The sequence below is a fragment of the Galeopterus variegatus genome, unplaced genomic scaffold (genome assembly GCF_000696425.1).
Source record: "Galeopterus variegatus unplaced genomic scaffold, G_variegatus-3.0.2 Scaffold458, whole genome shotgun sequence".
Classification (NCBI taxonomy): domain Eukaryota; kingdom Metazoa; phylum Chordata; class Mammalia; order Dermoptera; family Cynocephalidae; genus Galeopterus; species Galeopterus variegatus.
The window spans coordinates 202,156-217,720 of NW_007726569.1; the positions used below are offsets into that span (position 1 = coordinate 202,156).

Sequence of the window (15,565 nt, forward strand, 5' to 3'; positions counted from 1 at the left end):
AGTCCGGTACGGGGGCAACACTGAGGGTTGCGATCCGTTGCCGGACACGGAAAAAAAAAAACTGTATCAATAGTTACATTAAACATAGATGTTCTAAACATCACACTTATAAAATCTTTTTTTAAATTTAATTTTAAAAATTTAAAAGAAACTCATCTAAAAGAAATATTTTAAAAATAAAAACAAGCCAAAAATATTTATTTAGTGCCCACTAGGCACTGTGCTGGGTGCTAGGGATACAGCAACTAGCAAGACAAAGTTCCTGTTGTATATATGATTGTAGAGGAATGAAGAATAGACAAAAACAAACAAAATGTCAAGTAGTGATAAGTTCTATGAAGAAAAAAGAAACATGAAAACTGGATTGATTGATGTCATTTAAAAATATTTATTCTTGTCTGATCTATGTTTTAAAAAGTAAACATATTATTAAAAATGTTTTCTTTGGAAGCATATTTCCTTTTTATAATCTAAGGGAAGATAATCCTCATTTTATAGAAATCCATAGTATGGAGTAGTAGAATGAATAAACTGATAAGGTAGGTCCTTGTCTTAAGCAATTTAAGAGTAAATCCAAGTGAAATAATATTTTTTCTCCTGGATACAAATATTTTGATTATAACTTCTCTTCCTATTCAAATTATATATATTTTAATTATTATTTAAAAATTTTATAATTATTAAAATATTTAAAATTATATAATTGTATAATATTATTAATTATATAATTTATAATTATATAATTTTTAATAGGGAACATGATATTCTTAGGTTTTATTAATCATGTTTATTTAGATCTGCCTATGTAACTACACTGAACACTCATTGGTGTTTATTATGTGCCTAGTACTTCTTAAACATAATACATAAATTAATTCATTTAATCCTCATAATAACCTATGAGTTAGGTACTATTATCATCTCCATTTTACACATAAGGAAACTAATACCCAGAGAAGTCAGTGTAGACTTTGGATCAGACTGCCTGGGTTCAAATCTCAACTCTAATAGAAATGTTTCCCTTTAAGCCTCTGTAATGTTATATAAAATAATAATAATAGAAACCTCTTAGAGTTGTGGTGAGGAAAAAGTGACATAGTGCATGTAAACTCTTTAGAACTATGCTTATACATAATAAGCTCTAGAGTAGTTATTATTTCTTGTTACATGCTGATTGTTCATGTTCCTAAATGAATGTCTGCTTTTTTATCATTGGTTGATTACTTTTTTTTCCCAATTCTGGATCCTCTGTATTATATATTTTTTTCCTTATGTAGGAACAGTAGCACACAACCAAAGAAGTCTATTAGCTTTACTGGCACAATAAAAGGACCTCCAATGAAAGGATATATTGGTGCAAATCAAAGCAGAATGGCTTTGTCAAAAACCATGCTTATTCCGCCTGAGTTGAAAACAATAGAAAAAATGAATATTGCTAGCACAAAGAAAGCACAGGTACTATTCTTTAGATTTCTGAGTTTATTTAAAAATAACATCATGAAAAACTTGATTGGAATGTTAAAAATAGAAAATGTGCTGCTTTCAAATAATTACTTCTAATTTTGAGGTATTGATTTGTTAGTTGTTATGGCGTAACATTGCTTAAAACATAATATTGGCAGTTTGCTCCTGTAATTAGTTAATGATAATAAGAATATTAGAATGGAATGAGGAAAGTCTACTGCTGTGGATTGAATTGTGTCTCTCAAGTTTTATGTATTAGAAGCTTAATCCCCACTGACAATGTTAAGAGGGTGAGAAATCCTATTATGGTAATTGGAAGGTGGGGTCTTAAAGAGGTGATCAGATTTGTGAGGACTGTCCTTGTGAATGGCTTAATCCCTTAATAATGGTCATGCGTATGGTTCTGAGGGCTTTAAAAGAGGAGCCAGTGAGAAGATTAGTCTCTCTCTTCTGCTATCTGCCATATGACACCCTGCTTTGTTGTGAAGAGTCACTACCTACCAACAAGGCTTTCACCAGATGTGTTACTTAGACTTTGGACTTCGCAGCCTCCAAACCTGTAAGCAACAAATATTGTTTCTTTACAAATTGCCCAGTTTCAGGTATTTATGTTATAAGCAACAGAATCGGACCAATACATCTCATGACCTTAAGAACTAGTTGCTTATGGTATTATAACTAATATACTACAGCTATAATCCATTCTTCTCAGCAAGGTACTCTTGAAAATATAAAATTAATTGTCATAAAGTGGGTTATTTTGTCTTTTAGAAAACTTATAACTAAGAATTGATTTTTTTAAATTTTTAATCAAAGTATAACATATATACAGAAAAGTATATAATATATAACTTTGAATGGGTTAGGCATTTCTTAGAACATTAAAAGCACAGTTCATAAAACTGGTAAATTAGACTTCATCAAAATTGAAACTTCTGCTCTTTGAAAGACACTACTAGCAGAATGAAAAGAAAATCCATACACTGGGAAAAATTATTTACAAAGCATATTCTGATAAAGTATTTGTAACTAAAATATATCAACAATCCTCAAAGCAATATTGACAACTCAATTAAAAAAAAGTGAACAAAATATTTCAACAAACACTTCCCCACAGTAGATATACAAATGATAAATGAGCACATGAAAAGATAATCAGCTTTAGTCATTAAGGAAATGCAAATTAAAACCATGAACTACTGTTTCATACCTAGTAGAATGGCTAAAATTAAAAGACTGACAATACCAAGTGTTGACAAATATATGAAGGAACTTTCATACACTGCTGGTAGACATGGAAAGTAGAAAACAATTTGGCAGGTTATTAAATATTAAACATATACCTACTATATATTTCAGCTATTCCACTTCTAGGTATTTATCCACGGGAAAAGAAGGTATATGTTCATATGAAGAGATATATATATATGAATGTTTATAGCAACTTTATTTATAATAGCCCCAAATTAGAAACAACCCTATTGTAATTTCAGTAAGCAAATAACTATGTATTTGCACATACTAATGCATTAAATATTTATATAATTATGTATATTATAATAATTTTATATATGTGTGTGGGGGGTGTATTTTTTAATGGTGAAAAACTGAAGGCTTTTCCCCTAACATCAGGAGCAAGAGAAAGATACCTGCCTTTGCCACTTCTCTAACATAGCAGTGGAAGTCCTAACCAGAACATTTAGGCAAGAAAAAGTCATCTAAATTGGAAAGAAAGAAGTAAAATTATCTTTTTTCACAAATGACATGATCATATATAGAAAACAGGAAAGATTACACACATACAGCCACACTGTTAGAACTAATAGATGAACTTAACAAAGTTTCAGGATAGAAAATTAACACACAAAAATCAGTTGCATTTTTAACAGTGAACAATCCAAAAAGGAAATTAAGAAGATTCCATTTACAATAACATCAAAAGGGATAAAATACTTAGGAATAAACTTAACCAGGGAGGCCAAAGATTTGTATACTGAAAACTACAAAACATGCTGAAAGAAATGAAAGAAGATATCAATAAATGAAAGACATCCCTTGGTTATGGATTGGAAGACTTAATGTTGTTAAGATGTCAATACTACCCAAAGTGATCTATAGATTCAGTGTGATCCCTATCAAAACCTCAATGACATTTTTTTCAGAAATAGAAAATCTCATCCTAAAATTCATATGGAATATCAAGATATCCCAAATAGCCCAAATCTTGGAAAGAACAAAGTTGGAAGTCTTAGACTTTATTTCAAAATGAATTACAAATCAATAGTAATCAAAACGGTGTTGTACTAAATATAGACATATAGACCAATGGAATAGAGAGCCCAGAAGTAAACCCTCACATGTATGCTCAAATAATTTTTAACAAGGATGGCAAGACTATGCACTGGGAAAAGGACAGTCTTGTCAAAAAATAGTGTTGGGAAAACTGAATATCCATATGCAAAAGAATGAAGCTGGACACTTACCTTACATCATATACAAAAATAAACTCAAAATGGATAGAAGACCTAAAGGTTATAAGCACTAAAACTATAAAACTCTTAGAAGAAAACAGGGAAGAAGCTTTAGGCTATTGGATTTGGCAATGATTTGGGGGGGTATGACACCAAAAGCACATGCAGCAAAGGAAAAAATAGATATATTGGACTATACCAAAATTTATCAAATGACTCAGAGTGAAAAGGCATCCCACAGGAATGGTATGCAAATCATATATCTGACAAGGAGTTAATATCCAGAATATATAAAGAACTCCTACAAATTAACAACGCCAACAAAAAACAGCCCAATTAAAAGATGGGCAAAGGGCTTGAATAGATATTTGTACAAATAAGATATACAAATAGACAATAAGCACATGGAAGAAACACTCAACATCACTAGTCATTAAGGAAATGTAAATCAAAACCACAGTGAAATAACACTTCACACCCATTATGATGGCTACTATTTAAAAAGTAAAAAAAACAAGTATTGGCAAAGATGTGGAGAAACTGGCACTTCCATGCACAGTTGGTGAGATTGTATAATGGTGTCGCCACTATGGAAAATAATACTGTGGTTCCTCAAAGAAAAATAGAATTACCATACAATCCAGGAATTTCACTTCTGGGTATACACCCAAAAGACTTGAAAGCAGAGTTTCAAATAGATGTTTGTACAACTATCTTTATAGTAGTATTATGAACAGTAGTCAAAAGGAAAAAGCAACATGTGTCCATCAGGAGATGAATGGGTAAACAAAATGTGTATACATATAATGCAATATTATTTAGCCTTAAAAAATGAAATTCTGACATATGCTATGTCAATGCTATAAGAAATACTTACAGCTAAGTGAAATAAGCCATCTACAAAGAACAAATATTGTATGATTATGCTTATATGAGTTACCTAAAGTAGTCAAATTTGTACATACAAAAAGTAAAATGGGGGCCGGCCTGGTGGCGCACCAGCTAAGTGAAATAAGCCATCTACAAAGAACAAATATTGTATGATTATGCTTATATGAGCTACCTAAAGTAGTCAAATTTGTACATACAAAAAGTAAAATGGGGGCCGGCCTGGTGGCGCACTGCTGCAGTGCGCCGCTTGGGAGCGCGGTGGCGCTCCCAACGAGGGTTCGGATCCCACATACAGACGGCAGCTGGGAGGGGTCCTTTGGAAGTCAGAACAAATATCAAACACTGACTTTAGAAACTATTCCATGGAAGAAGCCACAATTCGACTGAATTTTAGTTTGTAGAGAACATGCGCTAGTTCATTGTTGAAAGCAATAGAGCAATCAGATGGCAATTAATGGAGTTTAACTGCTAGATGTGAACAGAGAAAGAGTGGAACAGAGACTGCCAGTACCACTGTCATTCCAGGGTGGCTGTGGGCATACCCAAAGCTGTACTGAGGAGCAATATCAAAGTGTTAATACTGTGGGTGGTGTATATTTGTTTCCTTGGGCTGCCTTTATAAAGTACCACAAATCCTGTAACTTAAAACTGTAGAAGTTTATTGTTTCACAGTTCTCGAGGCCAGAAATCTGAAATCAAGGTGTCAGCAGGCCATGTTCTCTCAGAATGTGATAGGGAAGGATCTGTTTCATGCTCCTCTCCTATCTTCTAGTAGTCCCAGGCATTCTTTGGCTTGTGGAGGCATCACTCCATCTATTCTCCCCAAGTGTCTTCAAATTGTTTTCCATCTGTGCGTCAGTGTCCAAATTTTGTATAAAGACACCAGTCTTATAGGATTAGGGCCCACCCTAATGTTCTCATCTTAACTTGAATCTGCAAAGACTTGTTTTTTAAAGAAGGCCCACAGTCTCAGGCACTGGGTTTAAGACTTTGACATAACATTTTAGTTGAGAGAGTTCACTTCATAATGGGGATATACGCTGTACTAAAATAACCTGTCCAGTCACTAAACAAGTAAACAAATAACAATTTGGAGAGAGGAGGGAAGGACAAGTACCCAGAGTTGCTACAGTATGTTATCTAAAATTTCCAGTTTCCAACAAAAAAAAAAATTACAGGGCATGCAAACAAACAGGAAAGTATGACCCATGCACAAGAAAAAAACAGACAACAGAAACTGCCTGTGAAAGGGACTAAATGTCACATTTATCAGAAAGATTTCAAAGCAGCCATTAAAAATTTATTCACAGATGTAAAGAAAGCCATAATTAACAAAAGGGAAGTGGGAGCCATTTTGAACCTATTTTGGTTCTGGGAGCTGCTCTCTCCCCAGAAAAGTAAAGGAAGTTATGATGAAGGTGTCACATCATATAGAAAACATCAATAAAGAAATAAAGATTTACAAAAAGAACCAAATGGAAATTTTTGAAAAGCATAATAAGTGAAATATTAAAAATTCACTAGAGGAGCTCAACGGTAGATTTTAGTGAGTGGAAGAAAGAATTAGCAAACTTGAAGACAGTTACATAGATTATGCAATATCCAAAAAAGATAAAGGGAAAAAAATGAAGAAAAATGAATAGAACCTCAGAAAAATGTGGATCATTATTAAATGAACCAACATGCACATAATGGAAGAGGAAAGGAGACAGAAAGTAGAAAAAAATATTTTTATACAAATCCCTGAAAACATCCCAAATTTATTGAAAAACAACCTACCTATTTGGGAAGCTCTATGAACTCCAAATAGAATGAATGCAAAGTGACCCACAAAGAGGAGCATCACAGTAAACAGGCTGAAAGTCAAAGACAAGGAGAAAATCTCAAAAGCAGCAAGAGAAAAAGTGTCTCTTCTAACAGAACCCTAGTAAGATTTATGGCTGACTTTTTAGCAGAGATAATGGAGGCCAGAAGGTAGAGGAATAATATATTCAAAGTGCTCAAAGAAAAAAAAACTCAACCAGAATCTTATCCAGTAAAACTTTCATTCAGAAGTAAAGGTGAAATAAGGAGTTTCCCAGATAAACAAAAACTGCAAGGATTTATTCCTTCTGAGAAGTTCATGATGAAAACAAGTAACTTTAGATGGTAATTAACATCCACATGAACAAAGAACACCAGTAAAGGACATGTAATTATAACAGCACTATTATTGCATTTTTTAACCTTAAATAATTTGATAGTAATTGTATAAAATAATATGTATATAATGTATTATTGTACCTGTGAAATATAGAAATGTAATATATGTGTAATATATTTTCCAAAGACCACACAAAGGAGGTAGATGGGTGCAAAGCTGTAATGGACTAAGAAAATGATGACAGATGGTAAACTAATAATTATAACACTGAACTTTTGTGTTTGTAACATTAATAGATGTGCTTAAAAATACCACTAAAAAAGGAGAAAGGGAATAGAGTGACATAAAAGTAATATTTCAATATACCTCTGAAATTAAGCTAGTATAAATCCAAACCTATTTTGATGCAATGTATATGGTCCTAGAACAATCACTTAAAACAATATTTAAAAATAGTGAAAAAATTATTAATGAAAATAAAATGCTACATTAGAAATTATTATGCAGAAGAAAGTAATAATGTAATATTGCAGTGGTGGTATGTAAATAATAAGTAGGTCAAAGAAGAAATCAATAGGAAAATCAGAAAATATTTTGGCATAATTGATAATCAAGACACAACATACCAAAGCTTATGGGATGTAGCTAAAGCATTGCTTGAAGGGAAATTTATAGATAGAAATGCCTACACTGGAAAGAAGAAAGATCTCAAATCAATAACCTAAACTTCAAACTTAAGAAACTGAAAGAAGAAGAGCAAATAATATAAAGTAAGTAGCCCAGGCCCAGATGGCTTCACTGTTGAAGCCAGTTTTTACAAACTTGTCCAAAACAGAAGAGAAAGAAACATTTCCCAAATTTTTCTATGATGCCTATGTTACCCTGATACCAAAACCAGACCAAGATTTCTCAAGAAACTATTTGTTATGAATATGAATGTAAAAATTCTCAACAAAATACTAGCAAAACAAATTTAGTGACATATAAAAAGTATTATACACCATGACAGTATTAATTTGCTAGGACTGCCATAACAAAATACCACCAACAGGGTGGGTTAAACAACAAATTAATTTCTCACTGTTCCAGAGGCTAGAATTCCAAGGTATTGGTAGGTTTGCTGTCTTCTGAAGCCTTTCTCCTTGGTTTGCAAATGACTGTTTTCTTACTTTGTTCTTACGTGGTCTTTCCTCTGTGTGTGTGTGCATACCTGATGTCTCCTTATGTGTCCTAATCTCTTAGAAGAACAACAGTCAGGTTAGATTAGGGCCTACCCTAACAGCATCATTTTAACTTAATTCTTTAAAGACCTTATTTTTAAATACAGTCACATTCAGAGGTACTGGGTGTTAGGGTTTCAATATATGAAATTTGGGGGGACATAATTCAACACATAACAGTGACAAAGTGGGATTTATCACAGAGATGCACAGTGGAAAATTAATGTAATATATCATTTGAATAAATAACAAAATCACATGATCATCTCAGTGGATACAGAAAAAACATTTGATAAAATTAAACATTTTTTCATGATATAAACACTCAACAAGCCAGGAATAGAAGGGAATATCCTCAACCTGATAAAGGACATCTACAAAAAACGCCACAACTTATGCCATACTTAATTACAGGAATAAGACAAGTCCTTCTTGTTACTTCTATTGAACATTGTACTGAATGTTCTGGACATGGAAAGTGGGCAAGAAGAAGATAGGAAAGGCATCCAGATTGGAAAGGAACAAGTAAAACTCTACTCATATTTGCAGATGACATAATGTTAAATGTAGAAACTCATAAGAATCCACTAAATTAGAAATAACTAATGAGTTCTGTAAGGTTGGAGAATACATGATCAATATACAAATAAATTGTATTTCTGTACACTGAAATAATTTGAAAATTAAAACGATTTATTTCACAGCATTAAAAACAATGAAATACTTAGGAATAAATTTAATAAAAGAAGAGCAAAATATATGCTCTAAATATTTCAAAACATTATTGAAAGAAATAAAGGAGGTCTAAGTAAACGGGAAAGTATCCCATGTTTATGGATCAGAAGACTTACCATTGTTAAGATGGTGATATTCCCAACCTGATCTGTCAATTCAATGCAATCATTATCAGAATCCCAGCTGACTTCTTTCTACAAATTGGCAACTGGTTTTAAAATTCATATGGAGTTGCAGGGGACCCAGAATAGCCAAAAGATTCTGAAAAAGAATAAAGTAGGAGGACTCACACTTCCCAGTTTCAAAATTTACTACAAAGCAATAGTAATCAAGATAGTACGGTATTGGCCCAAGACATATAGATCAATGGAATAGAATTAAGAGTTAAGAAATAAACCTATACATCTAAGGTCAACTGATTTTTTATAAGGATGCCAACATCATTCCGTTTGGAAAAGATAGTCTGTTCAATAAGTTGTACCAGGACAACTGGATAGCCACATGAAAAAGAATGAAGTTGGACCCTTAGCTCATATCATATAAAAAGATCAACTCAAAATGGATCAAATAACTAGATTTAAGGGCTAAAACTATAACTTTTAGAAGAAAACATGGGGTAAATCCTCATGACCCTGGATTTGGCAAAGGATTCGTAGGTGTGACACTAAAAGCATGAGGAAAAGAAAGAAAAAGCAAAAGCAGATAAGTTGTGCTTTGTCAAAATTAAAAACTTTTTTGCATTAAAAAGACAACCCAGAGAAGGGATAAAATATTTGAAAATCTTTTATCTGATAAGGACTTGTATCTGTAATATATAAAGAATTTTTATAACTTATTAATGGAGACAAGAAAAACAATTGAAAATTGGGGATATGATCTGAATGGTCATTTGTCTAACATGGTTATATAAATGGTCAAAAAGCACATGAAAAGATGCTTGACATTATTAGTCATCAGAGAAATGCAAATTAAGCCCACAATGAGATATCTACTTTACACCCTCTAGGATGGCTAGAATCAAAAATTCAGATAACAAGTGTGAAGAAATCAGAACCCTCATACACTGCTGGTGGAAATGTATAATGGTCTGGCCACTTTGGAAAACAGTTTGGAAGTTTCTCAAAAGGTTAAGCACAGTGTTGTCATATGACCCAGCAATTCCACTCCTAGGTATAATACCCAAGGGAAATTAAAATATATTTCCACACAGAAAGTTGTACACAAATGTTTCTAGCAGCACTATTCATAAGAGCCAAAATGTGGAAACAACCAATTGTCCATCAATGGAAAAATGGCTAAACAAAATGTGATAGATCCATACAATAAAATATTATTCAATCATAAGAAGGAATGAAACGTTGATGCATGCTACAACATGGATGAATCTTGAAAACATTGTGCAAAGTGAGACAAGCCAGTCACAAAATACCAAAGAGTATATGATTTCATTTACATGGAAGTCCAGAATAGGAAAATCTATAGAGATATGAAGTATATCAGTGGTGCCTTACGGCTGAGAGGGGAGACAGGAGTTACAGGGTCATAGTTAAAAGGATACAGAGCTTCTTGAAGTATAAAAAGCTTCTACAATTAATTGTAGTGATAATTACACATATCTGTGAATATACAAGGGGTTTTCATAAAGTTCATGAAAAATTTTTTTAATTCCATTTTTCCTCAAACTTTTCAAAGTAACTTGTACTAAAACCCACTGAATTGTACACTTTAAAAGCTATTTTAAAAGTTAATTAGTGAAGATTATATGTAATTTTATAGAAATTTTGAATTTTGAAAATTTAGGTAAAATTAAAAAAATTCTTTCAAAAAATTACACTTGACCTAAAGGGACAAACAAAAATTGAACATCGGAAGCAATTAAAGAAATTTATATGAATAATTTATCTTCCTTCAAAGATACTTCCAGGCCCAGATGGCTTCAGTTGTGATATATGCCAAACTCGTAAATGGATGAAAAGAGAACACACAGGAGAGTATGTATATGCTAGCCAAAAGACATTTTATCTAGCATTACCTTGATATTAAAACCTGAATACAACAGTACAAGAAAGAAGCATTATGAGCCAATCTCACTTGCAAACATAGATGGGGTAATCCTCAATAAAATATTTTATCTAGCATTACCTTGATATTAAAACCTGAATACAACAGTACGAGAAAGAAGCATTATGAGCCAATCTCACTTGCAAACATAGATGGGGTAATCCTCAATAAAATGTTAGCAAATAAAATTGAATAACAACAAAACTGCATAAAACAAAAGGAGGAAGTTGAGTTTACACACAAAAAAATCAAGGTTGGTCTAACATTTAAAAATCCATAGTGTACTTCACTACATTAATTTTTTCTTAAAGGGAAAAAAAAAGCATATAATTGTCTCAAGACAGACAGAAAGTATCTAATAAGATTTAATATTTATTCATAATTTTTAAAATTCTTATGAAACAGAATCAAAAGGCACTTTTAAAATCTGATTTAGGCTATCTGTAAAATCCTACAGCAGCAATTAAATCAAATAGTGAAAAATTTCAAAAATGGCTGCCACTTTTATCCAACATTCTTGGAAGTCTTAGTTCCATTTGGCAAGAAAAAGAAATAAAAGTTGTAAGAACTGGAAAGGAAGAAGCAAAATATTGAATATTTGTACATGACTCAATTGTCTACAGAGAAATTCAAAATCACCTACTGTTTTTTTTTTTTTTTTTTCTCCATCACCTCGAACTTTTGTCATGTTTTTATGNTGGAAGGTGTAAAGGAGTAATATAAGCCATATCCTACAATCCAGTTAAATGTAAAAAAAAAAACACCTCAGATTTTTCTTCCCCCAGGGAGGAAGAATAAAAGAAAGTGCTACTCTGGTAGAGCTCTAGCTATGCCTCTTGGGTTCTTTGATAAAGTTACTAGATGTTTCTCTTGTTTGGGACAATAATAGGGGTGGAAATTTCAACTCTAATTTGAAGGTAGTGTTGTGATGGATGGATTGCAGGAGTCAGCAATAGATTCATAATGGAACACAAAAAGCACTTCCATCCAGTACAGAGCCAGAACTCAAGGCTCTGAGTAATGGAGTGCTGTAGAGAGATACTATTACACAGCTCACGTGAGTTTTTATATGTCTTCCAGACTTCTTCTTTTTAATAGAAATGGAACCTCCACCTACCTATCACCCAGTTTCAGCTGCTAACCAGTTTTGCTATCCTACTTCATCTATTCACCCCACTTTTCTTGTTTTTGCTAGAATATTTTAAGGAAAATCTTGGACATCATAGTGATATGGCCAGTGAATAATTGAGGCTGCATTTGTAACTGATAGAATGCTTAAATTTATTCTATAAGTCACAATGATACAATCACACATCAAAATTCATTGCTTTTTAATATTTAGTATCCAGTATATGTTGCAACTTCCCTGATCGCCTCTGTGAGAGGTTGGTTAACAGATACAGAAAAGTACAGCTAGATAGGAGTAATATTATGTAGTATTCTGTAGCACTATAAGGTGACAATCAACAATTTATTGTATAGTTTCAATCAGCTAGTAGAGAGGATTTTGAATGTTTCCAACATGATAAATGTTTGGGGTAATAAAAAAAAATCAATAGTTGGCAGGATTTCAGGGGATGAGGGAGGGAGGGAGGGAGGAATGAACAGGTGAAGTACAAAGGATTTTTAGGGCAACAAAACTGTATGATACTGTAATGGTGAATACTTAACATTATGCATTAGGCAAAACCTGTAGAACTGTACAATACAGGAGGGAACCCTAATATAAAATTAATGATAACATATCAATATTGATTCATAATTGTAACAAATGTACCACGCTAATGTAACACGTCAATAATTGGAGAAACTATATGTTGCTGGGATGGGGGGAATATGGGAACTATCTGTACTTTCTGCTTAATTTTTCTGTAAAGCTAAAACTGCTATAAAAATTTTAAAAAACTGTTATTATTAGTCGTTTTGAGTCAGGATGTAAACAAGGTTTATAGATTGCATTTGGCTGTTATGTCTCTCTACCAGTCAGTGCCCCCCACCCCTATTTTTTTGATTTCAATTTGTTGAATAAACGATGTCATTTGTCTAGTATATCGTTCCACATTCTGGACTTGGCTGATTGCTTTCTTGTGGTATTATTTATCTTATTGTCCTATTATTCAAATTTCCTATCAACTGATAGTTAGATGTAGAGCCTTGATCAGATTAGGTTCTTATTTATTTATTTGGCAAGCACTGTTGATGCCGTGTATACTTCCTATTGTATTGCATCATAAAGTTCATTATGTCTGGTTATTCCATGTTTAGTGGTGCTAAGATTAATTACTAGGTTTGAATTCAGTTGCCAGCCTCATCCCTTCATTATCAAGTTCCCAACCAAACTCTCACCTGATGGTTTTAGCAGCTATTGATGCCCATAGTTGGATATGATATTATGTTAGGGGTTGCAAAATGGTGATTTTCCAATTCTGTCATTTATTCTGCATTTATTAGCTAGAATTCTATAAAGGAAAGCATTTCCTCATCACTTATTTGGTTACCCTGAGAAACAGTATGTACAAGAGAGGGAAAAAAATGTTTAATTCATTTCTCTCTCGGTCTTTAAAGTAATGAATTGGTGCCCTAGTAACCTCCAAAGGTGATCAAGTACCATGAACTCATGAATTTTTGTATATTTGTTTCAATATTTGTATTTCAATTGATTGTCCCATCTTAGGCCTGCATACCCCATCAAGTTCCACTGAAATTTTCCTTGCTTTTAAAAAAATTTACAAAAAATTATTAAATTTTTTGAAATAATTTAAAATATTTTCAAATTTATGGAAAAGCTGTAAGAAAAATAGAACTCTTGTATACCTTTTCCAAGATTCACCAATTTTTAAACATTTTGTTTCATCTGTTCTTATTCTTAATTTTTTGAGCCATTTGAAAGTAGGTTGCATACATGTCCTTTTATCCTTTAATACTATAGTATGTGTCCTAAGAATAAGGATATTGTCTCATGTAACCACTGTTCAGGTATCAAATTTAAGCATCCGCATGTTTTGGCTTTTCTTTTACGTTTAAAAAAAACCTTTTTATTGTCATAAAATATATATAAGATTTGGCCATTTTAACCATTTTTAAACACACAATTCTGTGTACTTACTTACATTTATAGGGCTGTGTGACCATTACTTCTATCTATTTCCAAAACTTTTTTGTCATCCTAAACATAAACTCTCTATCCATCATGCAATAACCTCCCATGATTCCTTCCGCCTAGTTTCTGGTAACCTCTAATCTACTTTGGTCTCTGAATTTTTTTCTTCTTTTAAATTTACTTTTTCTTAATTGACCCATAATAATTGTATATATTTATGGAGTACATTATGATGTACTTTGGGCACATTTATACAGTATGCAATGATCATATCAGGGTAATTAGCATATCCATCACCTCAAACTTTTGTCATGTCTTTATGTTGAGAACATTCAAAATCCTCTCTACTAGCTACTTGAAGTTACACCACGATTTGTTGTTGATTGTGTTCTCCATGCAGTGCTATAAAACACTAGATTTTATTGTTCCTATCTATAATTTTATATGTTGATGACCCTCTTCACATCCCTCCTCCCCCTTCCCCTTACCTGTTCCTAGAAATTACCATTCTATTCTCTACTTCTGTGAGATCAACTTTTTTAGCTCCCACATATGAGTGAGAACATGTGGTATTTCTCTTTATATGCCTAGCTTATTTCATTTATTCTTTTACATGTTCTTCCCTAGATCTAGAATCACCCATTTCCTCCAAAGGGACCCTGGCACTTTTTGCTGGGGAATGGTATTTATAGATCCCAATATGGTTGCTAGTGCTGCTTTCTGCTACTGATTCCTTCCTTATAGGCTATTCAGTAGGCAGAGTCAGGAGCTACCTTATCTTAAGAGAGAGAAAATGGGCTTTTACTTAAATTCTTTGATTTTAACATATCTTTTCTTAGTCTGAAAATCTTGGTCTGCCAACATTAACATAATTTACTGATCTGTTTTATCTTACAACATACCTGTAATAGTTTCAAAATAACTGTACTGATATAGCTATAAATAATAAGACCAATGAATGCAGTTAAGTTTGCTTCATGATTCTTTTGTCCTTAGATTATATTTTGCAAGGATGTACAATAAGAACACTGGCTTTAGAGTCAAATGAAGTAATGTTTCTCTTTGGTTAAGAGAATAATTGATGTCTAGTTAGGTTATTTTAATTCAAATTTTAAGTTTTAAGGATATACTTTTTGATTTAATTTTTAGTTATAGAAAATATTTATTTGACTTCAGAGTAGAAACCATATGACAAAATGCATTCACAGAAATTTTTTTCTGCATTTCCCTCTCTTCCATCCTGCCCAATTTATTCCTTTATAGGTAATCATTTTTATCAGATGTTGGTTCTATTTTATTTTAAAAATGTAAGTATACCTCTTTCCCCATTTCCTTACTAAAAAGATAGCATACTACAAAATACTGTTTTTTGACTTTTTTCCACTTAATATAACCTGGACATTATTTAATTGCAATATATGCAGATCATTTTAATCCTTTTTATGGTTGCATAGTACTTTACTGTGTGGATATATACCAT

At 32.4% G+C, this 15,565-nt stretch overlaps 1 protein-coding gene across 1 annotated transcript in view; it reads left to right on the plus strand.

The window, feature by feature from the left end:
• WDR78 (WD repeat domain 78) overlaps window positions 1–15,565 on the plus strand; it is a 103,418-nt gene that overhangs the window by 16,460 nt on the left and 71,393 nt on the right. The window contains exon 2 of the mRNA XM_008569003.1: window positions 1,278–1,455. Coding sequence (XP_008567225.1) covers window positions 1,278–1,455 — 178 coding nt within the window. The remainder of the gene's footprint in view (window positions 1–1,277; window positions 1,456–15,565) is intronic.